The 26,298-nt window shown below is 29.1% G+C and overlaps 12 protein-coding genes and 3 pseudogenes across 12 annotated transcripts; all 15 read left to right on the top strand.

Annotated features, from left to right (window-relative positions):
- The first annotated feature begins 30 nt into the window (after window positions 1–30).
- Window positions 31–1,299, top strand: LOC139986933 (carbonyl reductase [NADPH] 1-like). Its single transcript, XM_072002678.1, has 4 exons — window positions 31–140; window positions 240–500; window positions 583–821; window positions 903–1,299. Exons 1-4 carry the CDS (start codon window positions 123–125, stop codon window positions 1,234–1,236), a joined length of 852 nt encoding a protein of 283 aa, XP_071858779.1. The 5' UTR covers window positions 31–122; the 3' UTR covers window positions 1,237–1,299.
- A 174-nt stretch (window positions 1,300–1,473) lies between these two features.
- On the top strand, window positions 1,474–3,527 carry LOC139986926 (ribonucleases P/MRP protein subunit POP1-like). Its single transcript, XM_072002672.1, has 2 exons — window positions 1,474–2,212; window positions 2,294–3,527. Exons 1-2 carry the CDS (start codon window positions 1,564–1,566, stop codon window positions 3,340–3,342), a joined length of 1,698 nt encoding a protein of 565 aa, XP_071858773.1. The 5' UTR covers window positions 1,474–1,563; the 3' UTR covers window positions 3,343–3,527.
- Window positions 3,528–3,596: 69 nt separating this feature from the next.
- LOC139986930 (carbonyl reductase [NADPH] 1-like) lies at window positions 3,597–4,868 on the top strand. Its single transcript, XM_072002676.1, has 4 exons — window positions 3,597–3,706; window positions 3,806–4,066; window positions 4,152–4,390; window positions 4,472–4,868. The coding sequence occupies exons 1-4, from the start codon at window positions 3,689–3,691 to the stop codon at window positions 4,803–4,805; spliced, it is 852 nt and encodes a 283-aa protein (XP_071858777.1). The 5' UTR covers window positions 3,597–3,688; the 3' UTR covers window positions 4,806–4,868.
- A 174-nt stretch (window positions 4,869–5,042) lies between these two features.
- Window positions 5,043–7,096, top strand: LOC139986921 (ribonucleases P/MRP protein subunit POP1-like). Its single transcript, XM_072002668.1, has 2 exons — window positions 5,043–5,781; window positions 5,863–7,096. Exons 1-2 carry the CDS (start codon window positions 5,133–5,135, stop codon window positions 6,909–6,911), a joined length of 1,698 nt encoding a protein of 565 aa, XP_071858769.1. The 5' UTR covers window positions 5,043–5,132; the 3' UTR covers window positions 6,912–7,096.
- A 69-nt stretch (window positions 7,097–7,165) lies between these two features.
- LOC139986932 (carbonyl reductase [NADPH] 1-like) lies at window positions 7,166–8,434 on the top strand. The gene is made up of 4 exons (XM_072002677.1): window positions 7,166–7,275; window positions 7,375–7,635; window positions 7,718–7,956; window positions 8,038–8,434. Exons 1-4 carry the CDS (start codon window positions 7,258–7,260, stop codon window positions 8,369–8,371), a joined length of 852 nt encoding a protein of 283 aa, XP_071858778.1. The 5' UTR covers window positions 7,166–7,257; the 3' UTR covers window positions 8,372–8,434.
- Window positions 8,435–8,608: 174 nt separating this feature from the next.
- On the top strand, window positions 8,609–10,662 carry LOC139986925 (ribonucleases P/MRP protein subunit POP1-like). The gene is made up of 2 exons (XM_072002671.1): window positions 8,609–9,347; window positions 9,429–10,662. Exons 1-2 carry the CDS (start codon window positions 8,699–8,701, stop codon window positions 10,475–10,477), a joined length of 1,698 nt encoding a protein of 565 aa, XP_071858772.1. The 5' UTR covers window positions 8,609–8,698; the 3' UTR covers window positions 10,478–10,662.
- A 69-nt stretch (window positions 10,663–10,731) lies between these two features.
- LOC139986927 (carbonyl reductase [NADPH] 1-like) lies at window positions 10,732–12,003 on the top strand. The gene is made up of 4 exons (XM_072002673.1): window positions 10,732–10,841; window positions 10,941–11,201; window positions 11,287–11,525; window positions 11,607–12,003. The coding sequence occupies exons 1-4, from the start codon at window positions 10,824–10,826 to the stop codon at window positions 11,938–11,940; spliced, it is 852 nt and encodes a 283-aa protein (XP_071858774.1). The 5' UTR covers window positions 10,732–10,823; the 3' UTR covers window positions 11,941–12,003.
- Window positions 12,004–12,177: 174 nt separating this feature from the next.
- LOC139986923 (ribonucleases P/MRP protein subunit POP1-like) lies at window positions 12,178–14,231 on the top strand (annotated as a pseudogene).
- A 69-nt stretch (window positions 14,232–14,300) lies between these two features.
- LOC139986928 (carbonyl reductase [NADPH] 1-like) lies at window positions 14,301–15,569 on the top strand. The gene is made up of 4 exons (XM_072002674.1): window positions 14,301–14,410; window positions 14,510–14,770; window positions 14,853–15,091; window positions 15,173–15,569. Exons 1-4 carry the CDS (start codon window positions 14,393–14,395, stop codon window positions 15,504–15,506), a joined length of 852 nt encoding a protein of 283 aa, XP_071858775.1. The 5' UTR covers window positions 14,301–14,392; the 3' UTR covers window positions 15,507–15,569.
- A 170-nt stretch (window positions 15,570–15,739) lies between these two features.
- LOC139986308 (ribonucleases P/MRP protein subunit POP1-like) lies at window positions 15,740–17,797 on the top strand (annotated as a pseudogene).
- A 69-nt stretch (window positions 17,798–17,866) lies between these two features.
- Window positions 17,867–19,135, top strand: LOC139986309 (carbonyl reductase [NADPH] 1-like). Its single transcript, XM_072001530.1, has 4 exons — window positions 17,867–17,976; window positions 18,076–18,336; window positions 18,419–18,657; window positions 18,739–19,135. Exons 1-4 carry the CDS (start codon window positions 17,959–17,961, stop codon window positions 19,070–19,072), a joined length of 852 nt encoding a protein of 283 aa, XP_071857631.1. The 5' UTR covers window positions 17,867–17,958; the 3' UTR covers window positions 19,073–19,135.
- Window positions 19,136–19,310: 175 nt separating this feature from the next.
- Window positions 19,311–21,230, top strand: LOC139986306 (ribonucleases P/MRP protein subunit POP1-like). Its single transcript, XM_072001529.1, has 2 exons — window positions 19,311–20,048; window positions 20,130–21,230. Exons 1-2 carry the CDS (start codon window positions 19,400–19,402, stop codon window positions 21,176–21,178), a joined length of 1,698 nt encoding a protein of 565 aa, XP_071857630.1. The 5' UTR covers window positions 19,311–19,399; the 3' UTR covers window positions 21,179–21,230.
- A 151-nt stretch (window positions 21,231–21,381) lies between these two features.
- Window positions 21,382–22,701, top strand: LOC139986305 (carbonyl reductase [NADPH] 1-like). Its single transcript, XM_072001528.1, has 4 exons — window positions 21,382–21,542; window positions 21,642–21,902; window positions 21,985–22,223; window positions 22,305–22,701. Exons 1-4 carry the CDS (start codon window positions 21,525–21,527, stop codon window positions 22,636–22,638), a joined length of 852 nt encoding a protein of 283 aa, XP_071857629.1. The 5' UTR covers window positions 21,382–21,524; the 3' UTR covers window positions 22,639–22,701.
- A 174-nt stretch (window positions 22,702–22,875) lies between these two features.
- Window positions 22,876–24,796, top strand: LOC139986721 (ribonucleases P/MRP protein subunit POP1-like; annotated as a pseudogene).
- A 151-nt stretch (window positions 24,797–24,947) lies between these two features.
- LOC139986720 (carbonyl reductase [NADPH] 1-like) lies at window positions 24,948–26,272 on the top strand. The gene is made up of 4 exons (XM_072002257.1): window positions 24,948–25,108; window positions 25,208–25,468; window positions 25,556–25,794; window positions 25,876–26,272. The coding sequence occupies exons 1-4, from the start codon at window positions 25,091–25,093 to the stop codon at window positions 26,207–26,209; spliced, it is 852 nt and encodes a 283-aa protein (XP_071858358.1). The 5' UTR covers window positions 24,948–25,090; the 3' UTR covers window positions 26,210–26,272.
- The last annotated feature ends 26 nt before the right edge of the window (window positions 26,273–26,298 follow it).

The raw sequence follows: 26,298 nt of genomic DNA, 5'->3' as shown, positions 1-26,298 counted from the left end.
ATGTGTGATGATTTGCTATAGTACATTCAATCCAGTGTAACGTATTATTATCAAAGTATTACGGTTAACCTCCTCGAATTACTATTTTGCTCATATAGGAAAATTGGTTTAAAATACCCAATATGACACGTGTAGCTGTCGTAAGTATAAATTATATATTCTAAAAACTTTGTATAGTTTTATTGCTTAAACTACCGTAACGGTCACATCATACATATCTTAATAAATCGAATGTTTAGGTAACCGGTGGGAATAAAGGCATTGGATTTGCTATTGTAAAACAACTTTGCAAACAATTTGATGGGGTTGTTTATTTAACAGCTCGCGATGTTATTCGAGGACAGAACGCTATTAAAGAACTTGAAAAAGAAGGTTTAAACCCAAAATTTCATCAACTTGATATTACTGATGAAGATAGTATTTCTACTTTTCATGATTATTTAGAAAGAACATATGATGGATTGGATGTATTAGTTAACAATGCTGGTATTGCATTTAAGGTAATTAAAACTATATTTATTTATCTTTTTTTTTTTTTTTTTTCGAAAAAGATATTCTCTAAAAATTTTTTTAATTATACAGAGATTTATTAAAGTACCTTTTTATCTGCAAGCTAAAGAGACATTAAGAGTAAACTATTTTGGCTTAAGAAAGGTATGCAGCAAACTTTATCCATTATTGAAACCACATGCACGTGTAGTACATGTGTCAAGTTCTCATGGTCATTTATCAAAGCTTCCTGATGAAGAATTAAAGAGAATATTATCAAATCCAAATCTTAAGGAGGAAGAATTAGACGATATTATGTATGATTTTATCGAGTATGTTGAATTACAAAAATATACTAATTTACAATCTACTTTGTTTCATGGAATGTATTCTAAATTTAATTATATTTTTAGAGCTGCAAGGGTAGACAGACACTTAATGAAAGGATGGGCACATTCTGCCTATGTTACAAGCAAAATTGGAGTATCTACTTTAGCTAGAATTCATCAAACAATGTTTAATTCGGATACTAGAAAGGATCTCGTAGTGAATGCTGTGCATCCTGGCTTTGTAGACACAGATCTGACTAGTCATAAAGGTAATATGACGCCTGATGAAGGTGCCGAGGCCCCTGTATATGCTGCATTATTACCAGCAAATACAGACATAAAGGGTAAATATATCTGGTATGACAAATCATTAATGGAATGGTCAGAGTATGAATTTATATATGACAATACGAGTTAATTTGGATGAATAATGTAAAACGATATACTATATATACATATACTTACTATATTATCTTTAAATGTATTAATCTTATGTGTGATTAACAGTTTTTTTTTTCTTTTTATATGATATACACATGATAATAAATAATTTGAAAATATTATTACAAACAGAAACTATTTTTTTTTTTTTAATGTTACATATATACTCAATTTATATATACTTGTGGATTCAAAGTTTGTATGTTCATTGTACACAATTGTTGGCTTTAATAGCAAACAATAAATCAGTAGTATTTTTATATCTAGTTTTGAATTTCGCTTGAGCGACGAACATTCTACTTCTATGAGTGATCAAAATATGAGATCTTGCTTATACATTAATGAAAAGAATTGTAAAATGAGTATTCATAAGAATACTTTTAATCGATTTCGTTTTTATGGACCATTGACAACTAGTGTTTTAACAAGTGCTCTACAGTTGCCGAATTTCGATAAAATACTTAATTCGAAATTGGATACCATGCAATTAGATCATAATCAAATGGATTATGAGGAAGATGAAAATTCTGATAAATTATGGTATATGGAGTATTATGATAATCAAGAAAATATTGAGTCTTTGAAAATTCAAGAACAATTATGGCAAATGTTAAAAACATTACGATCACCTAGTCAGTTGCCACCAAATATTGTTTTTGGTTTTACTGTCTTGGATCCAAGATTCCATTTACCAGATAAAAGAACTAGACCTCAAAGAGAAACACAGACAATTGAAATGGTGTCAGTACCTCCTACAAATGCAAACTCTAGTCCACTTTGGGAACAGAAAATGAGAGAGAAAGTCAGTAAGACATGTGCAACAACAAGTGCAATTAATAAACTAAGAAGTCAACGCTTAGTACCTGGTCTAGATAATGACAAATATTTTAATGAAAAAATCATGGCAAAGATACCAGTATTGTTGATTCAAAAACCTGGTATCGGTAAAACAGGTAATTTTTATTAATAACAATTACATCGGAAAACTTTCTTATCAATAAAGATAATCAAGATTGATAAATATGTTATTTTAGGGTTAGGTTCTGGAGTAGATGTTATTCTTCCATCTAATTGGGGAATGCCATTCTGGCTTGCTTGTATATTTCGTTGTGTAAGAGTTGGTGCACTTAGAGAATCAAAATCTATACTATTTGAATGTGAGAATATGCAATCCCCAGATATTAATGATCCAGATACACCTGCATATACAAGAGAAGCATTAAGTACCAAATTGGAGCTAAAAGAAAAGTATTTTCATTATCCACCAAATAGGCGCGTGAACTTCGTTAAATTCGGAATTTCTAGTCCTTTTTTCTGTGAATGGAAAATCTTAATGAGAGAATGGACAGATACAGAAGATTTTTTTGTATTAAGAAATCGTAAATTATTAAATTTCCTGCAAAAATGCTTAGTTCAAGAAGATAATACAAGAAGATATAATACATCAAATAATCATGTATCAAGTCTTACTCTGCAAAGTGCATTTGAAGACAGAAATTGTTTAATTCGCGTTAAAATAGATATTATGAAAAAAGGATGTCCTAAAAGATTTGCAATAATATGTATGCCAACTAATGAAGACATAGAAAAGTTTAAGAACGATAGAAATTGGTCAGGTCCTGTGGAAAAATTAAATGTTGATCCAAATGAAAGTACTCGTAAAATATCGCGAAAGAATCATTTAGCTCTTTTAAAACGGCTAAAGAAACAAAGAATACGTCATAAAAAAACACTAATTAATAAATTGAGTAAAATGTTAAATAAAGATTTTCAAAGTTTTAGTTATGAAAATAAATTAAAGAATTTGTTAGAAATAAGTCGTGAAGCCATATGCAAACAATCTCAAAAAACGTCGCAGTTGTATCTTCCAGATTGTGTTAAAGTACGAAATTCTTGTGATAGAGAGATTATGGGCTATATTACAATGGGTGATTTCTGTTTTACAAAAGCAAAAGGTATAGGTTTAGGATATGCAACATTAAATTCATTAATTGAGCTGATCAATAAAAAACATCCCTTTGTTCTTGTTAGAAATATTCAGACAAGACAATATAGAATTGCTAGACTACAAGTAGTAACTTAACAGTAGCTATCCTGTAGTATTATTTATAATAAATTGTTATTTAATATTGTAACATGTAAGTGAACTCTGTTAAATACCGTACTATTTAAAATACCTTTTTGTAACATATATGATATCTGGTAGTTGAATTATTTACAATGGAAAGAAAAAGAGAAAATTGATAAATAAATCTAATCATTATATCGAATTCGTTATCGATTGCCAAGATTTTTCACAACTATATAATGTGTGATGATTTGCTATAGTACATTCAATCCAGTGTAACGTATTATTATCAAAGTATTACGGTTAACCTCCTCGAATTACTATTTTGCTCATATAGGAAAATTGGTTTAAAATACCCAATATGACACGTGTAGCTGTCGTAAGTATAAATTATATATTCTAAAAACTTTGTATAGTTTTATTGCTTAAACTACCGTAACGGTCACATCATACATATCTTAATAAATCGAATGTTTAGGTAACCGGTGGGAATAAAGGCATTGGATTTGCTATTGTAAAACAACTTTGCAAACAATTTGATGGGGTTGTTTATTTAACAGCTCGCGATGTTATTCGAGGACAGAACGCTATTAAAGAACTTGAAAAAGAAGGTTTAAACCCAAAATTTCATCAACTTGATATTACTGATGAAGATAGTATTTCTACTTTTCATGATTATTTAGAAAGAACATATGATGGATTGGATGTATTAGTTAACAATGCTGGTATTGCATTTAAGGTAATTAAAACTATATTTATTTATTTCTTTTTTTTCTTTTTTTTTTCGAAAAAGATATTCTCTAAAAATTTTTTTAATTATACAGAGATTTATTAAAGTACCTTTTTATCTGCAAGCTAAAGAGACATTAAGAGTAAACTATTTTGGCTTAAGAAAGGTATGCAGCAAACTTTATCCATTATTGAAACCACATGCACGTGTAGTACATGTGTCAAGTTCTCATGGTCATTTATCAAAGCTTCCTGATGAAGAATTAAAGAGAATATTATCAAATCCAAATCTTAAGGAGGAAGAATTAGACGATATTATGTATGATTTTATCGAGTATGTTGAATTACAAAAATATACTAATTTACAATCTACTTTGTTTCATGGAATGTATTCTAAATTTAATTATATTTTTAGAGCTGCAAGGGTAGACAGACACTTAATGAAAGGATGGGCACATTCTGCCTATGTTACAAGCAAAATTGGAGTATCTACTTTAGCTAGAATTCATCAAACAATGTTTAATTCGGATACTAGAAAGGATCTCGTAGTGAATGCTGTGCATCCTGGCTTTGTAGACACAGATCTGACTAGTCATAAAGGTAATATGACGCCTGATGAAGGTGCCGAGGCCCCTGTATATGCTGCATTATTACCAGCAAATACAGACATAAAGGGTAAATATATCTGGTATGACAAATCATTAATGGAATGGTCAGAGTATGAATTTATATATGACAATACGAGTTAATTTGGATGAATAATGTAAAACGATATACTATATATACATATACTTACTATATTATCTTTAAATGTATTAATCTTATGTGTGATTAACAGTTTTTTTTTTCTTTTTATATGATATACACATGATAATAAATAATTTGAAAATATTATTACAAACAGAAACTATTTTTTTTTTTTTAATGTTACATATATACTCAATTTATATATACTTGTGGATTCAAAGTTTGTATGTTCATTGTACACAATTGTTGGCTTTAATAGCAAACAATAAATCAGTAGTATTTTTATATCTAGTTTTGAATTTCGCTTGAGCGACGAACATTCTACTTCTATGAGTGATCAAAATATGAGATCTTGCTTATACATTAATGAAAAGAATTGTAAAATGAGTATTCATAAGAATACTTTTAATCGATTTCGTTTTTATGGACCATTGACAACTAGTGTTTTAACAAGTGCTCTACAGTTGCCGAATTTCGATAAAATACTTAATTCGAAATTGGATACCATGCAATTAGATCATAATCAAATGGATTATGAGGAAGATGAAAATTCTGATAAATTATGGTATATGGAGTATTATGATAATCAAGAAAATATTGAGTCTTTGAAAATTCAAGAACAATTATGGCAAATGTTAAAAACATTACGATCACCTAGTCAGTTGCCACCAAATATTGTTTTTGGTTTTACTGTCTTGGATCCAAGATTCCATTTACCAGATAAAAGAACTAGACCTCAAAGAGAAACACAGACAATTGAAATGGTGTCAGTACCTCCTACAAATGCAAACTCTAGTCCACTTTGGGAACAGAAAATGAGAGAGAAAGTCAGTAAGACATGTGCAACAACAAGTGCAATTAATAAACTAAGAAGTCAACGCTTAGTACCTGGTCTAGATAATGACAAATATTTTAATGAAAAAATCATGGCAAAGATACCAGTATTGTTGATTCAAAAACCTGGTATCGGTAAAACAGGTAATTTTTATTAATAACAATTACATCGGAAAACTTTCTTATCAATAAAGATAATCAAGATTGATAAATATGTTATTTTAGGGTTAGGTTCTGGAGTAGATGTTATTCTTCCATCTAATTGGGGAATGCCATTCTGGCTTGCTTGTATATTTCGTTGTGTAAGAGTTGGTGCACTTAGAGAATCAAAATCTATACTATTTGAATGTGAGAATATGCAATCCCCAGATATTAATGATCCAGATACACCTGCATATACAAGAGAAGCATTAAGTACCAAATTGGAGCTAAAAGAAAAGTATTTTCATTATCCACCAAATAGGCGCGTGAACTTCGTTAAATTCGGAATTTCTAGTCCTTTTTTCTGTGAATGGAAAATCTTAATGAGAGAATGGACAGATACAGAAGATTTTTTTGTATTAAGAAATCGTAAATTATTAAATTTCTTGCAAAAATGCTTAGTTCAAGAAGATAATACAAGAAGATATAATACATCAAATAATCATGTATCAAGTCTTACTCTGCAAAGTGCATTTGAAGACAGAAATTGTTTAATTCGCGTTAAAATAGATATTATGAAAAAAGGATGTCCTAAAAGATTTGCAATAATATGTATGCCAACTAATGAAGACATAGAAAAGTTTAAGAACGATAGAAATTGGTCAGGTCCTGTGGAAAAATTAAATGTTGATCCAAATGAAAGTACTCGTAAAATATCGCGAAAGAATCCTTTAGCTCTTTTAAAACGGCTAAAGAAACAAAGAATACGTCATAAAAAAACACTAATTAATAAATTGAGTAAAATGTTAAATAAAGATTTTCAAAGTTTTAGTTATGAAAATAAATTAAAGAATTTGTTAGAAATAAGTCGTGAAGCCATATGCAAACAATCTCAAAAAACGTCGCAGTTGTATCTTCCAGATTGTGTTAAAGTACGAAATTCTTGTGATAGAGAGATTATGGGCTATATTACAATGGGTGATTTCTGTTTTACAAAAGCAAAAGGTATAGGTTTAGGATATGCAACATTAAATTCATTAATTGAGCTGATCAATAAAAAACATCCCTTTGTTCTTGTTAGAAATATTCAGACAAGACAATATAGAATTGCTAGACTACAAGTAGTAACTTAACAGTAGCTATCCTGTAGTATTATTTATAATAAATTGTTATTTAATATTGTAACATGTAAGTGAACTCTGTTAAATACCGTACTATTTAAAATACCTTTTTGTAACATATATGATATCTGGTAGTTGAATTATTTACAATGGAAAGAAAAAGAGAAAATTGATAAATAAATCTAATCATTATATCGAATTCGTTATCGATTGCCAAGATTTTTCACAACTATATAATGTGTGATGATTTGCTATAGTACATTCAATCCAGTGTAACGTATTATTATCAAAGTATTACGGTTAACCTCCTCGAATTACTATTTTGCTCATATAGGAAAATTGGTTTAAAATACCCAATATGACACGTGTAGCTGTCGTAAGTATAAATTATATATTCTAAAAACTTTGTATAGTTTTATTGCTTAAACTACCGTAACGGTCACATCATACATATCTTAATAAATCGAATGTTTAGGTAACCGGTGGGAATAAAGGCATTGGATTTGCTATTGTAAAACAACTTTGCAAACAATTTGATGGGGTTGTTTATTTAACAGCTCGCGATGTTATTCGAGGACAGAACGCTATTAAAGAACTTGAAAAAGAAGGTTTAAACCCAAAATTTCATCAACTTGATATTACTGATGAAGATAGTATTTCTACTTTTCATGATTATTTAGAAAGAACATATGATGGATTGGATGTATTAGTTAACAATGCTGGTATTGCATTTAAGGTAATTAAAACTATATTTATTTATCTTTTTTTTTTTTTTTTTTCGAAAAAGATATTCTCTAAAAATTTTTTTAATTATACAGAGATTTATTAAAGTACCTTTTTATCTGCAAGCTAAAGAGACATTAAGAGTAAACTATTTTGGCTTAAGAAAGGTATGCAGCAAACTTTATCCATTATTGAAACCACATGCACGTGTAGTACATGTGTCAAGTTCTCATGGTCATTTATCAAAGCTTCCTGATGAAGAATTAAAGAGAATATTATCAAATCCAAATCTTAAGGAGGAAGAATTAGACGATATTATGTATGATTTTATCGAGTATGTTGAATTACAAAAATATACTAATTTACAATCTACTTTGTTTCATGGAATGTATTCTAAATTTAATTATATTTTTAGAGCTGCAAGGGTAGACAGACACTTAATGAAAGGATGGGCACATTCTGCCTATGTTACAAGCAAAATTGGAGTATCTACTTTAGCTAGAATTCATCAAACAATGTTTAATTCGGATACTAGAAAGGATCTCGTAGTGAATGCTGTGCATCCTGGCTTTGTAGACACAGATCTGACTAGTCATAAAGGTAATATGACGCCTGATGAAGGTGCCGAGGCCCCTGTATATGCTGCATTATTACCAGCAAATACAGACATAAAGGGTAAATATATCTGGTATGACAAATCATTAATGGAATGGTCAGAGTATGAATTTATATATGACAATACGAGTTAATTTGGATGAATAATGTAAAACGATATACTATATATACATATACTTACTATATTATCTTTAAATGTATTAATCTTATGTGTGATTAACAGTTTTTTTTTTCTTTTTATATGATATACACATGATAATAAATAATTTGAAAATATTATTACAAACAGAAACTATTTTTTTTTTTTTAATGTTACATATATACTCAATTTATATATACTTGTGGATTCAAAGTTTGTATGTTCATTGTACACAATTGTTGGCTTTAATAGCAAACAATAAATCAGTAGTATTTTTATATCTAGTTTTGAATTTCGCTTGAGCGACGAACATTCTACTTCTATGAGTGATCAAAATATGAGATCTTGCTTATACATTAATGAAAAGAATTGTAAAATGAGTATTCATAAGAATACTTTTAATCGATTTCGTTTTTATGGACCATTGACAACTAGTGTTTTAACAAGTGCTCTACAGTTGCCGAATTTCGATAAAATACTTAATTCGAAATTGGATACCATGCAATTAGATCATAATCAAATGGATTATGAGGAAGATGAAAATTCTGATAAATTATGGTATATGGAGTATTATGATAATCAAGAAAATATTGAGTCTTTGAAAATTCAAGAACAATTATGGCAAATGTTAAAAACATTACGATCACCTAGTCAGTTGCCACCAAATATTGTTTTTGGTTTTACTGTCTTGGATCCAAGATTCCATTTACCAGATAAAAGAACTAGACCTCAAAGAGAAACACAGACAATTGAAATGGTGTCAGTACCTCCTACAAATGCAAACTCTAGTCCACTTTGGGAACAGAAAATGAGAGAGAAAGTCAGTAAGACATGTGCAACAACAAGTGCAATTAATAAACTAAGAAGTCAACGCTTAGTACCTGGTCTAGATAATGACAAATATTTTAATGAAAAAATCATGGCAAAGATACCAGTATTGTTGATTCAAAAACCTGGTATCGGTAAAACAGGTAATTTTTATTAATAACAATTACATCGGAAAACTTTCTTATCAATAAAGATAATCAAGATTGATAAATATGTTATTTTAGGGTTAGGTTCTGGAGTAGATGTTATTCTTCCATCTAATTGGGGAATGCCATTCTGGCTTGCTTGTATATTTCGTTGTGTAAGAGTTGGTGCACTTAGAGAATCAAAATCTATACTATTTGAATGTGAGAATATGCAATCCCCAGATATTAATGATCCAGATACACCTGCATATACAAGAGAAGCATTAAGTACCAAATTGGAGCTAAAAGAAAAGTATTTTCATTATCCACCAAATAGGCGCGTGAACTTCGTTAAATTCGGAATTTCTAGTCCTTTTTTCTGTGAATGGAAAATCTTAATGAGAGAATGGACAGATACAGAAGATTTTTTTGTATTAAGAAATCGTAAATTATTAAATTTCCTGCAAAAATGCTTAGTTCAAGAAGATAATACAAGAAGATATAATACATCAAATAATCATGTATCAAGTCTTACTCTGCAAAGTGCATTTGAAGACAGAAATTGTTTAATTCGCGTTAAAATAGATATTATGAAAAAAGGATGTCCTAAAAGATTTGCAATAATATGTATGCCAACTAATGAAGACATAGAAAAGTTTAAGAACGATAGAAATTGGTCAGGTCCTGTGGAAAAATTAAATGTTGATCCAAATGAAAGTACTCGTAAAATATCGCGAAAGAATCATTTAGCTCTTTTAAAACGGCTAAAGAAACAAAGAATACGTCATAAAAAAACACTAATTAATAAATTGAGTAAAATGTTAAATAAAGATTTTCAAAGTTTTAGTTATGAAAATAAATTAAAGAATTTGTTAGAAATAAGTCGTGAAGCCATATGCAAACAATCTCAAAAAACGTCGCAGTTGTATCTTCCAGATTGTGTTAAAGTACGAAATTCTTGTGATAGAGAGATTATGGGCTATATTACAATGGGTGATTTCTGTTTTACAAAAGCAAAAGGTATAGGTTTAGGATATGCAACATTAAATTCATTAATTGAGCTGATCAATAAAAAACATCCCTTTGTTCTTGTTAGAAATATTCAGACAAGACAATATAGAATTGCTAGACTACAAGTAGTAACTTAACAGTAGCTATCCTGTAGTATTATTTATAATAAATTGTTATTTAATATTGTAACATGTAAGTGAACTCTGTTAAATACCGTACTATTTAAAATACCTTTTTGTAACATATATGATATCTGGTAGTTGAATTATTTACAATGGAAAGAAAAAGAGAAAATTGATAAATAAATCTAATCATTATATCGAATTCGTTATCGATTGCCAAGATTTTTCACAACTATATAATGTGTGATGATTTGCTATAGTACATTCAATCCAGTGTAACGTATTATTATCAAAGTATTACGGTTAACCTCCTCGAATTACTATTTTGCTCATATAGGAAAATTGGTTTAAAATACCCAATATGACACGTGTAGCTGTCGTAAGTATAAATTATATATTCTAAAAACTTTGTATAGTTTTATTGCTTAAACTACCGTAACGGTCACATCATACATATCTTAATAAATCGAATGTTTAGGTAACCGGTGGGAATAAAGGCATTGGATTTGCTATTGTAAAACAACTTTGCAAACAATTTGATGGGGTTGTTTATTTAACAGCTCGCGATGTTATTCGAGGACAGAACGCTATTAAAGAACTTGAAAAAGAAGGTTTAAACCCAAAATTTCATCAACTTGATATTACTGATGAAGATAGTATTTCTACTTTTCATGATTATTTAGAAAGAACATATGATGGATTGGATGTATTAGTTAACAATGCTGGTATTGCATTTAAGGTAATTAAAACTATATTTATTTATTTCTTTTTTTTCTTTTTTTTTTCGAAAAAGATATTCTCTAAAAATTTTTTTAATTATACAGAGATTTATTAAAGTACCTTTTTATCTGCAAGCTAAAGAGACATTAAGAGTAAACTATTTTGGCTTAAGAAAGGTATGCAGCAAACTTTATCCATTATTGAAACCACATGCACGTGTAGTACATGTGTCAAGTTCTCATGGTCATTTATCAAAGCTTCCTGATGAAGAATTAAAGAGAATATTATCAAATCCAAATCTTAAGGAGGAAGAATTAGACGATATTATGTATGATTTTATCGAGTATGTTGAATTACAAAAATATACTAATTTACAATCTACTTTGTTTCATGGAATGTATTCTAAATTTAATTATATTTTTAGAGCTGCAAGGGTAGACAGACACTTAATGAAAGGATGGGCACATTCTGCCTATGTTACAAGCAAAATTGGAGTATCTACTTTAGCTAGAATTCATCAAACAATGTTTAATTCGGATACTAGAAAGGATCTCGTAGTGAATGCTGTGCATCCTGGCTTTGTAGACACAGATCTGACTAGTCATAAAGGTAATATGACGCCTGATGAAGGTGCCGAGGCCCCTGTATATGCTGCATTATTACCAGCAAATACAGACATAAAGGGTAAATATATCTGGTATGACAAATCATTAATGGAATGGTCAGAGTATGAATTTATATATGACAATACGAGTTAATTTGGATGAATAATGTAAAACGATATACTATATATACATATACTTACTATATTATCTTTAAATGTATTAATCTTATGTGTGATTAACAGTTTTTTTTTTCTTTTTATATGATATACACATGATAATAAATAATTTGAAAATATTATTACAAACAGAAACTATTTTTTTTTTTTTAATGTTACATATATACTCAATTTATATATACTTGTGGATTCAAAGTTTGTATGTTCATTGTACACAATTGTTGGCTTTAATAGCAAACAATAAATCAGTAGTATTTTTATATCTAGTTTTGAATTTCGCTTGAGCGACGAACATTCTACTTCTATGAGTGATCAAAATATGAGATCTTGCTTATACATTAATGAAAAGAATTGTAAAATGAGTATTCATAAGAATACTTTTAATCGATTTCGTTTTTATGGACCATTGACAACTAGTGTTTTAACAAGTGCTCTACAGTTGCCGAATTTCGATAAAATACTTAATTCGAAATTGGATACCATGCAATTAGATCATAATCAAATGGATTATGAGGAAGATGAAAATTCTGATAAATTATGGTATATGGAGTATTATGATAATCAAGAAAATATTGAGTCTTTGAAAATTCAAGAACAATTATGGCAAATGTTAAAAACATTACGATCACCTAGTCAGTTGCCACCAAATATTGTTTTTGGTTTTACTGTCTTGGATCCAAGATTCCATTTACCAGATAAAAGAACTAGACCTCAAAGAGAAACACAGACAATTGAAATGGTGTCAGTACCTCCTACAAATGCAAACTCTAGTCCACTTTGGGAACAGAAAATGAGAGAGAAAGTCAGTAAGACATGTGCAACAACAAGTGCAATTAATAAACTAAGAAGTCAACGCTTAGTACCTGGTCTAGATAATGACAAATATTTTAATGAAAAAATCATGGCAAAGATACCAGTATTGTTGATTCAAAAACCTGGTATCGGTAAAACAGGTAATTTTTATTAATAACAATTACATCGGAAAACTTTCTTATCAATAAAGATAATCAAGATTGATAAATATGTTATTTTAGGGTTAGGTTCTGGAGTAGATGTTATTCTTCCATCTAATTGGGGAATGCCATTCTGGCTTGCTTGTATATTTCGTTGTGTAAGAGTTGGTGCACTTAGAGAATCAAAATCTATACTATTTGAATGTGAGAATATGCAATCCCCAGATATTAATGATCCAGATACACCTGCATATACAAGAGAAGCATTAAGTACCAAATTGGAGCTAAAAGAAAAGTATTTTCATTATCCACCAAATAGGCGCGTGAACTTCGTTAAATTCGGAATTTCTAGTCCTTTTTTCTGTGAATGGAAAATCTTAATGAGAGAATGGACAGATACAGAAGATTTTTTTGTATTAAGAAATCGTAAATTATTAAATTTCTTGCAAAAATGCTTAGTTCAAGAAGATAATACAAGAAGATATAATACATCAAATAATCATGTATCAAGTGTTACTCTGTAAAGTGCATTTGAAGACAGAAATTGTTTAATTCGCGTTAAAATAGATATTATGAAAAAAGGATGTCCTAAAAGATTTGCAATAATATGTATGCCAACTAATGAAGACATAGAAAAGTTTAAGAACGATAGAAATTGGTCAGGTCCTGTGGAAAAATTAAATGTTGATCCAAATGAAAGTACTCGTAAAATATCGCGAAAGAATCATTTAGCTCTTTTAAAACGGCTAAAGAAACAAAGAATACGTCATAAAAAAACACTAATTAATAAATTGAGTAAAATGTTAAATAAAGATTTTCAAAGTTTTAGTTATGAAAATAAATTAAAGAATTTGTTAGAAATAAGTCGTGAAGCCATATGCAAACAATCTCAAAAAACGTCGCAGTTGTATCTTCCAGATTGTGTTAAAGTACGAAATTCTTGTGATAGAGAGATTATGGGCTATATTACAATGGGTGATTTCTGTTTTACAAAAGCAAAAGGTATAGGTTTAGGATATGCAACATTAAATTCATTAATTGAGCTGATCAATAAAAAACATCCCTTTGTTCTTGTTAGAAATATTCAGACAAGACAATATAGAATTGCTAGACTACAAGTAGTAACTTAACAGTAGCTATCCTGTAGTATTATTTATAATAAATTGTTATTTAATATTGTAACATGTAAGTGAACTCTGTTAAATACCGTACTATTTAAAATACCTTTTTGTAACATATATGATATCTGGTAGTTGAATTATTTACAATGGAAAGAAAAAGAGAAAATTGATAAATAAATCTAATCATTATATCGAATTCGTTATCGATTGCCAAGATTTTTCACAACTATATAATGTGTGATGATTTGCTATAGTACATTCAATCCAGTGTAACGTATTATTATCAAAGTATTACGGTTAACCTCCTCGAATTACTATTTTGCTCATATAGGAAAATTGGTTTAAAATACCCAATATGACACGTGTAGCTGTCGTAAGTATAAATTATATATTCTAAAAACTTTGTATAGTTTTATTGCTTAAACTACCGTAACGGTCACATCATACATATCTTAATAAATCGAATGTTTAGGTAACCGGTGGGAATAAAGGCATTGGATTTGCTATTGTAAAACAACTTTGCAAACAATTTGATGGGGTTGTTTATTTAACAGCTCGCGATGTTATTCGAGGACAGAACGCTATTAAAGAACTTGAAAAAGAAGGTTTAAACCCAAAATTTCATCAACTTGATATTACTGATGAAGATAGTATTTCTACTTTTCATGATTATTTAGAAAGAACATATGATGGATTGGATGTATTAGTTAACAATGCTGGTATTGCATTTAAGGTAATTAAAACTATATTTATTTATTTCTTTTTTTTTTTTTTTTCGAAAAAGATATTCTCTAAAAATTTTTTTAATTATACAGAGATTTATTAAAGTACCTTTTTATCTGCAAGCTAAAGAGACATTAAGAGTAAACTATTTTGGCTTAAGAAAGGTATGCAGCAAACTTTATCCATTATTGAAACCACATGCACGTGTAGTACATGTGTCAAGTTCTCATGGTCATTTATCAAAGCTTCCTGATGAAGAATTAAAGAGAATATTATCAAATCCAAATCTTAAGGAGGAAGAATTAGACGATATTATGTATGATTTTATCGAGTATGTTGAATTACAAAAATATACTAATTTACAATCTACTTTGTTTCATGGAATGTATTCTAAATTTAATTATATTTTTAGAGCTGCAAGGGTAGACAGACACTTAATGAAAGGATGGGCACATTCTGCCTATGTTACAAGCAAAATTGGAGTATCTACTTTAGCTAGAATTCATCAAACAATGTTTAATTCGGATACTAGAAAGGATCTCGTAGTGAATGCTGTGCATCCTGGCTTTGTAGACACAGATCTGACTAGTCATAAAGGTAATATGACGCCTGATGAAGGTGCCGAGGCCCCTGTATATGCTGCATTATTACCAGCAAATACAGACATAAAGGGTAAATATATCTGGTATGACAAATCATTAATGGAATGGTCAGAGTATGAATTTATATATGACAATACGAGTTAATTTGGATGAATAATGTAAAACGATATACTATATATACATATACTTACTATATTATCTTTAAATGTATTAATCTTATGTGTGATTAACAGTTTTTTTTTTCTTTTTATATGATATACACATGATAATAAATAATTTGAAAATATTATTACAAACAGAAACTATTTTTTTTTTTTTAATGTTACATATATACTCAATTTATATATACTTGTGGATTCAAAGTTTGTATGTTCATTGTACACAATTGTTGGCTTTAATAGCAAACAATAAATCAGTAGTATTTTTATATCTAGTTTTGAATTTCGCTTGAGCGACGAACATTCTACTTCTATGAGTGATCAAAATATGAGATCTTGCTTATACATTAATGAAAAGAATTGTAAAATGAGTATTCATAAGAATACTTTTAATCGATTTCGTTTTTATGGACCATTGACAACTAGTGTTTTAACAAGTGCTCTACAGTTGCCGAATTTCGATAAAATACTTAATTCGAAATTGGATACCATGCAATTAGATCATAATCAAATGGATTATGAGGAAGATGAAAATTCTGATAAATTATGGTATATGGAGTATTATGATAATCAAGAAAATATTGAGTCTTTGAAAATTCAAGAACAATTATGGCAAATGTTAAAAACATTACGATCACCTAGTCAGTTGCCACCAAATATTGTTTTTGGTTTTACTGTCTTGGATCCAAGATTCCATTTACCAGATAAAAGAACTAGACCTCAAAGAGAAACACAGACAATTGAAATGGTGTCAGTACCTCCTACAAATGCAAACTCTAGTCCACTTTGGGAACAGAAAATGAGAGAGAAAGTCAGTAAGACATGTGCAACAACAAGTGCAATTAATAAACTAAGAAGTCAACGCTTAGTACCTGGTCTAGATAATGACAAATATTTTAATGAAAAAATCATGGCAAAGATACCAGTATTGTTGATTCAAAAACCTGGTATCGGTAAAACAGGTAATTTTTATTAATAACAATTACATCGGAAAACTTTCTTATCAATAAAGATAATCAAGATTGATAAATATGTTATTTTAGGGTTAGGTTCTGGAGTAGATGTTATTCTTTCATCTAATTGGGGAATGCCATTCTGGCTTGCTTGTATATTTCGTTGTGTAAGAGTTGGTGCACTTAGAGAATCAAAATCTATACTATTTGAATGTGAGAATATGCAATCCCCAGATATTAATGATCCAGATACACCTGCATATACAAGAGAAGCATTAAGTACCAAATTGGAGCTAAAAGAAAAGTATTTTCATTATCCACCAAATAGGCGCGTGAACTTCGTTAAATTCGGAATTTCTAGTCCTTTTTTCTGTGAATGGAAAATCTTAATGAGAGAATGGACAGATACAGAAGATTTTTTTGTATTAAGAAATCGTAAATTATTAAATTTCTTGCAAAAATGCTTAGTTCAAGAAGATAATACAAGAAGATATAATACATCAAATAATCATGTATCAAGTCTTACTCTGTAAAGTGCATTTGAAGACAGAAATTGTTTAATTCGCGTTAAAATAGATATTATGAAAAAAGGATGTCCTAAAAGATTTGCAATAATATGTATGCCAACTAATGAAGACATAGAAAAGTTTAAGAACGATAGAAATTGGTCAGGTCCTGTGGAAAAATTAAATGTTGATCCAAATGAAAGTACTCGTAAAATATCGCGAAAGAATCATTTAGCTCTTTTAAAACGGCTAAAGAAACAAAGAATACGTCATAAAAAAACACTAATTAATAAATTGAGTAAAATGTTAAATAAAGATTTTCAAAGTTTTAGTTATGAAAATAAATTAAAGAATTTGTTAGAAATAAGTCGTGAAGCCATATGCAAACAATCTCAAAAAACGTCGCAGTTGTATCTTCCAGATTGTGTTAAAGTACGAAATTCTTGTGATAGAGAGATTATGGGCTATATTACAATGGGTGATTTCTGTTTTACAAAAGCAAAAGGTATAGGTTTAGGATATGCAACATTAAATTCATTAATTGAGCTGATCAATAAAAAACATCCCTTTGTTCTTGTTAGAAATATTCAGACAAGACAATATAGAATTGCTAGACTACAAGTAGTAACTTAACAGTAGCTATCCTGTAGTATTATTTATAATAAATTGTTATTTAATATTGTAACATGTAAGTGAACTCTGTTAAATACCGTACTATTTAAAATACCTTTTTGTAACATATATGATATCTGGTAGTTGAATTATTTACAATGGAAAGAAAAAGAGAAAATTGATAAATAAATCTAATCATTATATCGAATTCGTTATCGATTGCCAAGATTTTTCACAACTATATAATGTGTGATGATTTGCTATAGTACATTCAATCCAGTGTAACGTATTATTATCAAAGTATTACGGTTAACCTCCTCGAATTACTATTTTGCTCATATAGGAAAATTGGTTTAAAATACCCAATATGACACGTGTAGCTGTCGTAAGTATAAATTATATATTCTAAAAACTTTGTATAGTTTTATTGCTTAAACTACCGTAACGGTCACATCATACATATCTTAATAAATCGAATGTTTAGGTAACCGGTGGGAATAAAGGCATTGGATTTGCTATTGTAAAACAACTTTGCAAACAATTTGATGGGGTTGTTTATTTAACAGCTCGCGATGTTATTCGAGGACAGAACGCTATTAAAGAACTTGAAAAAGAAGGTTTAAACCCAAAATTTCATCAACTTGATATTACTGATGAAGATAGTATTTCTACTTTTCATGATTATTTAGAAAGAACATATGATGGATTGGATGTATTAGTTAACAATGCTGGTATTGCATTTAAGGTAATTAAAACTATATTTATTTATTTCTTTTTTTTTTTTTTTTCGAAAAAGATATTCTCTAAAAATTTTTTTAATTATACAGAGATTTATTAAAGTACCTTTTTATCTGCAAGCTAAAGAGACATTAAGAGTAAACTATTTTGGCTTAAGAAAGGTATGCAGCAAACTTTATCCATTATTGAAACCACATGCACGTGTAGTACATGTGTCAAGTTCTCATGGTCATTTATCAAAGCTTCCTGATGAAGAATTAAAGAGAATATTATCAAATCCAAATCTTAAGGAGGAAGAATTAGACGATATTATGTATGATTTTATCGAGTATGTTGAATTACAAAAATATACTAATTTACAATCTACTTTGTTTCATGGAATGTATTCTAAATTTAATTATATTTTTAGAGCTGCAAGGGTAGACAGACACTTAATGAAAGGATGGGCACATTCTGCCTATGTTACAAGCAAAATTGGAGTATCTACTTTAGCTAGAATTCATCAAACAATGTTTAATTCGGATACTAGAAAGGATCTCGTAGTGAATGCTGTGCATCCTGGCTTTGTAGACACAGATCTGACTAGTCATAAAGGTAATATGACGCCTGATGAAGGTGCCGAGGCCCCTGTATATGCTGCATTATTACCAGCAAATACAGACATAAAGGGTAAATATATCTGGTATGACAAATCATTAATGGAATGGTCAGAGTATGAATTTATATATGACAATACGAGTTAATTTGGATGAATAATGTAAAACGATATACTATATATACATATACTTACTATATTATCTTTAAATGTATTAATCTTATGTGTGATTAACAGTTTTTTTTTTCTTTTTATATGATATACACATGGTAATAAATAATTTGAAAATATTATTACAAACAGAAACTATTTTTTTTTTTTTAATGTTACATATATACTCAATTTATATATACTTGTGGATTCAAAGTTTGTATGTTCATTGTACACAATTGTTGGCTTTAATAGCAAACAATAAATCAGTAGTATTTTTATATCTAGTTTTGAATTTCGCTTGAGCGACGAACATTCTACTTCTATGAGTGATCAAAATATGAGATCTTGCTTATACATTAATGAAAAGAATTGTAAAATGAGTATTCATAAGAATACTTTTAATCGATTTCGTTTTTATGGACCATTGACAACTAGTGTTTTAACAAGTGCTCTACAGTTGCCGAATTTCGATAAAATACTTAATTCGAAATTGGATACCATGCAATTAGATCATAATCAAATGGATTATGAGGAAGATGAAAATTCTGATAAATTATGGTATATGGAGTATTATGATAATCAAGAAAATATTGAGTCTTTGAAAATTCAAGAACAATTATGGCAAATGTTAAAAACATTACGATCACCTAGTCAGTTGCCACCAAATATTGTTTTTGGTTTTACTGTCTTGGATCCAAGATTCCATTTACCAGATAAAAGAACTAGACCTCAAAGAGAAACACAGACAATTGAAATGGTGTCAGTACCTCCTACAAATGCAAACTCTAGTCCACTTTGGGAACAGAAAATGAGAGAGAAAGTCAGTAAGACATGTGCAACAACAAGTGCAATTAATAAACTAAGAAGTCAACGCTTAGTACCTGGTCTAGATAATGACAAATATTTTAATGAAAAAATCATGGCAAAGATACCAGTATTGTTGATTCAAAAACCTGGTATCGGTAAAACAGGTAATTTTTATTAATAACAATTACATCGGAAAACTTTCTTATCAATAAAGATAATCAAGATTGATAAATATGTTATTTTAGGGTTAGGTTCTGGAGTAGATGTTATTCTTCCATCTAATTGGGGAATGCCATTCTGGCTTGCTTGTATATTTCGTTGTGTAAGAGTTGGTGCACTTAGAGAATCAAAATCTATACTATTTGAATGTGAGAATATGCAATCCCCAGATATTAATGATCCAGATACACCTGCATATACAAGAGAAGCATTAAGTACCAAATTGGAGCTAAAAGAAAAGTATTTTCATTATCCACCAAATAGGCGCGTGAACTTCGTTAAATTCGGAATTTCTAGTCCTTTTTTCTGTGAATGGAAAATCTTAATGAGAGAATGGACAGATACAGAAGATTTTTTTGTATTAAGAAATCGTAAATTATTAAATTTCTTGCAAAAATGCTTAGTTCAAGAAGATAATACAAGAAGATATAATACATCAAATAATCATGTATCAAGTCTTACTCTGCAAAGTGCATTTGAAGACAGAAATTGTTTAATTCGCGTTAAAATAGATATTATGAAAAAAGGATGTCCTAAAAGATTTGCAATAATATGTATGCCAACTAATGAAGACATAGAAAAGTTTAAGAACGATAGAAATTGGTCAGGTCCTGTGGAAAAATTAAATGTTGATCCAAATGAAAGTACTCGTAAAATATCGCGAAAGAATCCTTTAGCTCTTTTAAAACGGCTAAAGAAACAAAGAATACGTCATAAAAAAACACTAATTAATAAATTGAGTAAAATGTTAAATAAAGATTTTCAAAGTTTTAGTTATGAAAATAAATTAAAGAATTTGTTAGAAATAAGTCGTGAAGCCATATGCAAACAATCTCAAAAAACGTCGCAGTTGTATCTTCCAGATTGTGTTAAAGTACGAAATTCTTGTGATAGAGAGATTATGGGCTATATTACAATGGGTGATTTCTGTTTTACAAAAGCAAAAGGTATAGGTTTAGGATATGCAACATTAAATTCATTAATTGAGCTGATCAATAAAAAACATCCCTTTGTTCTTGTTAGAAATATTCAGACAAGACAATATAGAATTGCTAGACTACAAGTAGTAACTTAACAGTAGCTATCCTGTAGTATTATTTATAATAAATTGTTATTTAATATTGTAACATGTAAGTGAACTCTGTTAAATACCGTACTATTTAAAATACCTTTTTGTAACATATATGATATGTGGTAGTTGAATTATTTACAATGGAAAGAAAAAGAGAAAATTGATAAATAAATCTAATCATTATATCGAATTCGTTATCGATTGCCAAGATTTTTCACAACTATATAATGTGTGATGATTTGCTATAGTACATTCAATCCAGTGTAACGTATTATTATCAAAGTATTACGGTTAACCTCCTCGAATTACTATTTTGCTCATATAGGAAAATTGGTTTAAAATACCCAATATGACACGTGTAGCTGTCGTAAGTATAAATTATATATTCTAAAAACTTTGTATAGTTTTATTGCTTAAACTACCGTAACGGTCACATCATACATATCTTAATAAATCGAATGTTTAGGTAACCGGTGGGAATAAAGGCATTGGATTTGCTATTGTAAAACAACTTTGCAAACAATTTGATGGGGTTGTTTATTTAACAGCTCGCGATGTTATTCGAGGACAGAACGCTATTAAAGAACTTGAAAAAGAAGGTTTAAACCCAAAATTTCATCAACTTGATATTACTGATGAAGATAGTATTTCTACTTTTCATGATTATTTAGAAAGAACATATGATGGATTGGATGTATTAGTTAACAATGCTGGTATTGCATTTAAGGTAATTAAAACTATATTTATTTATTTCTTTTTTTTTTTTTTTTCGAAAAAGATATTCTCTAAAAATTTTTTTAATTATACAGAGATTTATTAAAGTACCTTTTTATCTGCAAGCTAAAGAGACATTAAGAGTAAACTATTTTGGCTTAAGAAAGGTATGCAGCAAACTTTATCCATTATTGAAACCACATGCACGTGTAGTACATGTGTCAAGTTCTCATGGTCATTTATCAAAGCTTCCTGATGAAGAATTAAAGAGAATATTATCAAATCCAAATCTTAAGGAGGAAGAATTAGACGATATTATGTATGATTTTATCGAGTATGTTGAATTACAAAAATATACTAATTTACAATCTACTTTGTTTCATGGAATGTATTCTAAATTTAATTATATTTTTAGAGCTGCAAGGGTAGACAGACACTTAATGAAAGGATGGGCACATTCTGCCTATGTTACAAGCAAAATTGGAGTATCTACTTTAGCTAGAATTCATCAAACAATGTTTAATTCGGATACTAGAAAGGATCTCGTAGTGAATGCTGTGCATCCTGGCTTTGTAGACACAGATCTGACTAGTCATAAAGGTAATATGACGCCTGATGAAGGTGCCGAGGCCCCTGTATATGCTGCATTATTACCAGCAAATACAGACATAAAGGGTAAATATATCTGGTATGACAAATCATTAATGGAATGGTCAGAGTATGAATTTATATATGACAATACGAGTTAATTTGGATGAATAATGTAAAACGATATACTATATATACATATACTTACTATATTATCTTTAAATGTATTAATCTTATGTGTGATTAACAGTTTTTTTTTTCTTTTTATATGATATACACATGGTAATAAATAATTTGAAAATATTATTACAAACAGAAACTATTTTTTTTTTTTTAATGTTACATATATACTCAATTTATATATACTTGTGGATTCAAAGTTTGTATGTTCATTGTACACAATTGTTGGCTTTAATAGCAAACAATAAATCAGTAGTATTTTTATATCTAGTTTTGAATTTCGCTTGAGCGACGAACATTCTACTTCTATGAGTGATCAAAATATGAGATCTTGCTTATACATTAATGAAAAGAATTGTAAAATGAGTATTCATAAGAATACTTTTAATCGATTTCGTTTTTATGGACCATTGACAACTAGTGTTTTAACAAGTGCTCTACAGTTGCCGAATTTCGATAAAATACTTAATTCGAAATTGGATACCATGCAATTAGATCATAATCAAATGGATTATGAGGAAGATGAAAATTCTGATAAATTATGGTATATGGAGTATTATGATAATCAAGAAAATATTGAGTCTTTGAAAATTCAAGAACAATTATGGCAAATGTTAAAAACATTACGATCACCTAGTCAGTTGCCACCAAATATTGTTTTTGGTTTTACTGTCTTGGATCCAAGATTCCATTTACCAGATAAAAGAACTAGACCTCAAAGAGAAACACAGACAATTGAAATGGTGTCAGTACCTCCTACAAATGCAAACTCTAGTCCACTTTGGGAACAGAAAATGAGAGAGAAAGTCAGTAAGACATGTGCAACAACAAGTGCAATTAATAAACTAAGAAGTCAACGCTTAGTACCTGGTCTAGATAATGACAAATATTTTAATGAAAAAATCATGGCAAAGATACCAGTATTGTTGATTCAAAAACCTGGTATCGGTAAAACAGGTAATTTTTATTAATAACAATTACATCGGAAAACTTTCTTATCAATAAAGATAATCAAGATTGATAAATATGTTATTTTAGGGTTAGGTTCTGGAGTAGATGTTATTCTTCCATCTAATTGGGGAATGCCATTCTGGCTTGCTTGTATATTTCGTTGTGTAAGAGTTGGTGCACTTAGAGAATCAAAATCTATACTATTTGAATGTGAGAATATGCAATCCCCAGATATTAATGATCCAGATACACCTGCATATACAAGAGAAGCATTAAGTACCAAATTGGAGCTAAAAGAAAAGTATTTTCATTATCCACCAAATAGGCGCGTGAACTTCGTTAAATTCGGAATTTCTAGTCCTTTTTTCTGTGAATGGAAAATCTTAATGAGAGAATGGACAGATACAGAAGATTTTTTTGTATTAAGAAATCGTAAATTATTAAATTTCTTGCAAAAATGCTTAGTTCAAGAAGATAATACAAGAAGATATAATACATCAAATAATCATGTATCAAGTGTTACTCTGTAAAGTGCATTTGAAGACAGAAATTGTTTAATTCGCGTTAAAATAGATATTATGAAAAAAGGATGTCCTAAAAGATTTGCAATAATATGTATGCCAACTAATGAAGACATAGAAAAGTTTAAGAACGATAGAAATTGGTCAGGTCCTGTGGAAAAATTAAATGTTGATCCAAATGAAAGTACTCGTAAAATATCGCGAAAGAATCATTTAGCTCTTTTAAAACGGCTAAAGAAACAAAGAATACGTCATAAAAAAACACTAATTAATAAATTGAGTAAAATGTTAAATAAAGATTTTCAAAGTTTTAGTTATGAAAATAAATTAAAGAATTTGTTAGAAATAAGTCGTGAAGCCATATGCAAACAATCTCAAAAAACGTCGCAGTTGTATCTTCCAGATTGTGTTAAAGTACGAAATTCTTGTGATAGAGAGATTATGGGCTATATTACAATGGGTGATTTCTGTTTTACAAAAGCAAAAGGTATAGGTTTAGGATATGCAACATTAAATTCATTAATTGAGCTGATCAATAAAAAACATCCCTTTGTTCTTGTTAGAAATATTCAGACAAGACAATATAGAATTGCTAGACTACAAGTAGTAACTTAACAGTAGCTATCCTGTAGTATTATTTATAATAAATTGTTATTTAATATTGTAACATGTAAGTGAACTCTGTTAAATACCGTACTATTTAAAATACCTTTTTGTAACATATATGATATGTGGTAGTTGAATTATTTACAATGGAAAGAAAAAGAGAAAATTGATAAATAAATCTAATCATTATATCGAATTCGTTATCGATTGCCAAGATTTTTCACAACTATATAATGTGTGATGATTTGCTATAGTACATTCAATCCAGTGTAACGTATTATTATCAAAGTATTACGGTTAACCTCCTCGAATTACTATTTTGCTCATATAGGAAAATTGGTTTAAAATACCCAATATGACACGTGTAGCTGTCGTAAGTATAAATTATATATTCTAAAAACTTTGTATAGTTTTATTGCTTAAACTACCGTAACGGTCACATCATACATATCTTAATAAATCGAATGTTTAGGTAACCGGTGGGAATAAAGGCATTGGATTTGCTATTGTAAAACAACTTTGCAAACAATTTGATGGGGTTGTTTATTTAACAGCTCGCGATGTTATTCGAGGACAGAACGCTATTAAAGAACTTGAAAAAGAAGGTTTAAACCCAAAATTTCATCAACTTGATATTACTGATGAAGATAGTATTTCTACTTTTCATGATTATTTAGAAAGAACATATGATGGATTGGATGTATTAGTTAACAATGCTGGTATTGCATTTAAGGTAATTAAAACTATATTTATTTATTTCTTTTTTTTTTTTTTTTTTTTTCGAAAAAGATATTCTCTAAAAATTTTTTTAATTATACAGAGATTTATTAAAGTACCTTTTTATCTGCAAGCTAAAGAGACATTAAGAGTAAACTATTTTGGCTTAAGAAAGGTATGCAGCAAACTTTATCCATTATTGAAACCACATGCACGTGTAGTACATGTGTCAAGTTCTCATGGTCATTTATCAAAGCTTCCTGATGAAGAATTAAAGAGAATATTATCAAATCCAAATCTTAAGGAGGAAGAATTAGACGATATTATGTATGATTTTATCGAGTATGTTGAATTACAAAAATATACTAATTTACAATCTACTTTGTTTCATGGAATGTATTCTAAATTTAATTATATTTTTAGAGCTGCAAGGGTAGACAGACACTTAATGAAAGGATGGGCACATTCTGCCTATGTTACAAGCAAAATTGGAGTATCTACTTTAGCTAGAATTCATCAAACAATGTTTAATTCGGATACTAGAAAGGATCTCGTAGTGAATGCTGTGCATCCTGGCTTTGTAGACACAGATCTGACTAGTCATAAAGGTAATATGACGCCTGATGAAGGTGCCGAGGCCCCTGTATATGCTGCATTATTACCAGCAAATACAGACATAAAGGGTAAATATATCTGGTATGACAAATCATTAATGGAATGGTCAGAGTATGAATTTATATATGACAATACGAGTTAATTTGGATGAATAATGTAAAACGATATACTATATATACATATACTTACTATATTATCTTTAAATGTATTAATCTTATGTGTGATTAACAG

Source organism: Bombus fervidus, chromosome 4 (assembly GCF_041682495.2).
Source record: "Bombus fervidus isolate BK054 chromosome 4, iyBomFerv1, whole genome shotgun sequence".
NCBI lineage: Eukaryota > Metazoa > Arthropoda > Insecta > Hymenoptera > Apidae > Bombus > Bombus fervidus.
This window is presented reverse-complemented; position numbering and strand designations above follow the sequence as displayed.

Coding starts and splice junctions, on each gene's coding strand:
- LOC139986933 (XM_072002678.1), top strand. Junction 501..582: donor ATGCTGGTATTGCATTTAAG/GTAATTAAAACT, acceptor TTAATTATACAG/AGATTTATTAAAGTACCTTT. Junction 822..902: donor ATTATGTATGATTTTATCGA/GTATGTTGAATT, acceptor TTATATTTTTAG/AGCTGCAAGGGTAGACAGAC.
- LOC139986720 (XM_072002257.1), top strand. Junction 25,469..25,555: donor ATGCTGGTATTGCATTTAAG/GTAATTAAAACT, acceptor TTAATTATACAG/AGATTTATTAAAGTACCTTT. Junction 25,795..25,875: donor ATTATGTATGATTTTATCGA/GTATGTTGAATT, acceptor TTATATTTTTAG/AGCTGCAAGGGTAGACAGAC.
- LOC139986921 (XM_072002668.1), top strand. CDS start 5,133: ATGAGTGATCAAAATATGAGATCTTGCTTATACATTAATGAAAAGAAT. Junction 5,782..5,862: donor ACCTGGTATCGGTAAAACAG/GTAATTTTTATT, acceptor ATGTTATTTTAG/GGTTAGGTTCTGGAGTAGAT.
- LOC139986305 (XM_072001528.1), top strand. Junction 21,903..21,984: donor ATGCTGGTATTGCATTTAAG/GTAATTAAAACT, acceptor TTAATTATACAG/AGATTTATTAAAGTACCTTT. Junction 22,224..22,304: donor ATTATGTATGATTTTATCGA/GTATGTTGAATT, acceptor TTATATTTTTAG/AGCTGCAAGGGTAGACAGAC.
- LOC139986309 (XM_072001530.1), top strand. Junction 18,337..18,418: donor ATGCTGGTATTGCATTTAAG/GTAATTAAAACT, acceptor TTAATTATACAG/AGATTTATTAAAGTACCTTT. Junction 18,658..18,738: donor ATTATGTATGATTTTATCGA/GTATGTTGAATT, acceptor TTATATTTTTAG/AGCTGCAAGGGTAGACAGAC.
- LOC139986932 (XM_072002677.1), top strand. Junction 7,636..7,717: donor ATGCTGGTATTGCATTTAAG/GTAATTAAAACT, acceptor TTAATTATACAG/AGATTTATTAAAGTACCTTT. Junction 7,957..8,037: donor ATTATGTATGATTTTATCGA/GTATGTTGAATT, acceptor TTATATTTTTAG/AGCTGCAAGGGTAGACAGAC.
- LOC139986926 (XM_072002672.1), top strand. CDS start 1,564: ATGAGTGATCAAAATATGAGATCTTGCTTATACATTAATGAAAAGAAT. Junction 2,213..2,293: donor ACCTGGTATCGGTAAAACAG/GTAATTTTTATT, acceptor ATGTTATTTTAG/GGTTAGGTTCTGGAGTAGAT.
- LOC139986930 (XM_072002676.1), top strand. Junction 4,067..4,151: donor ATGCTGGTATTGCATTTAAG/GTAATTAAAACT, acceptor TTAATTATACAG/AGATTTATTAAAGTACCTTT. Junction 4,391..4,471: donor ATTATGTATGATTTTATCGA/GTATGTTGAATT, acceptor TTATATTTTTAG/AGCTGCAAGGGTAGACAGAC.
- LOC139986927 (XM_072002673.1), top strand. Junction 11,202..11,286: donor ATGCTGGTATTGCATTTAAG/GTAATTAAAACT, acceptor TTAATTATACAG/AGATTTATTAAAGTACCTTT. Junction 11,526..11,606: donor ATTATGTATGATTTTATCGA/GTATGTTGAATT, acceptor TTATATTTTTAG/AGCTGCAAGGGTAGACAGAC.
- LOC139986306 (XM_072001529.1), top strand. CDS start 19,400: ATGAGTGATCAAAATATGAGATCTTGCTTATACATTAATGAAAAGAAT. Junction 20,049..20,129: donor ACCTGGTATCGGTAAAACAG/GTAATTTTTATT, acceptor ATGTTATTTTAG/GGTTAGGTTCTGGAGTAGAT.
- LOC139986928 (XM_072002674.1), top strand. Junction 14,771..14,852: donor ATGCTGGTATTGCATTTAAG/GTAATTAAAACT, acceptor TTAATTATACAG/AGATTTATTAAAGTACCTTT. Junction 15,092..15,172: donor ATTATGTATGATTTTATCGA/GTATGTTGAATT, acceptor TTATATTTTTAG/AGCTGCAAGGGTAGACAGAC.
- LOC139986925 (XM_072002671.1), top strand. CDS start 8,699: ATGAGTGATCAAAATATGAGATCTTGCTTATACATTAATGAAAAGAAT. Junction 9,348..9,428: donor ACCTGGTATCGGTAAAACAG/GTAATTTTTATT, acceptor ATGTTATTTTAG/GGTTAGGTTCTGGAGTAGAT.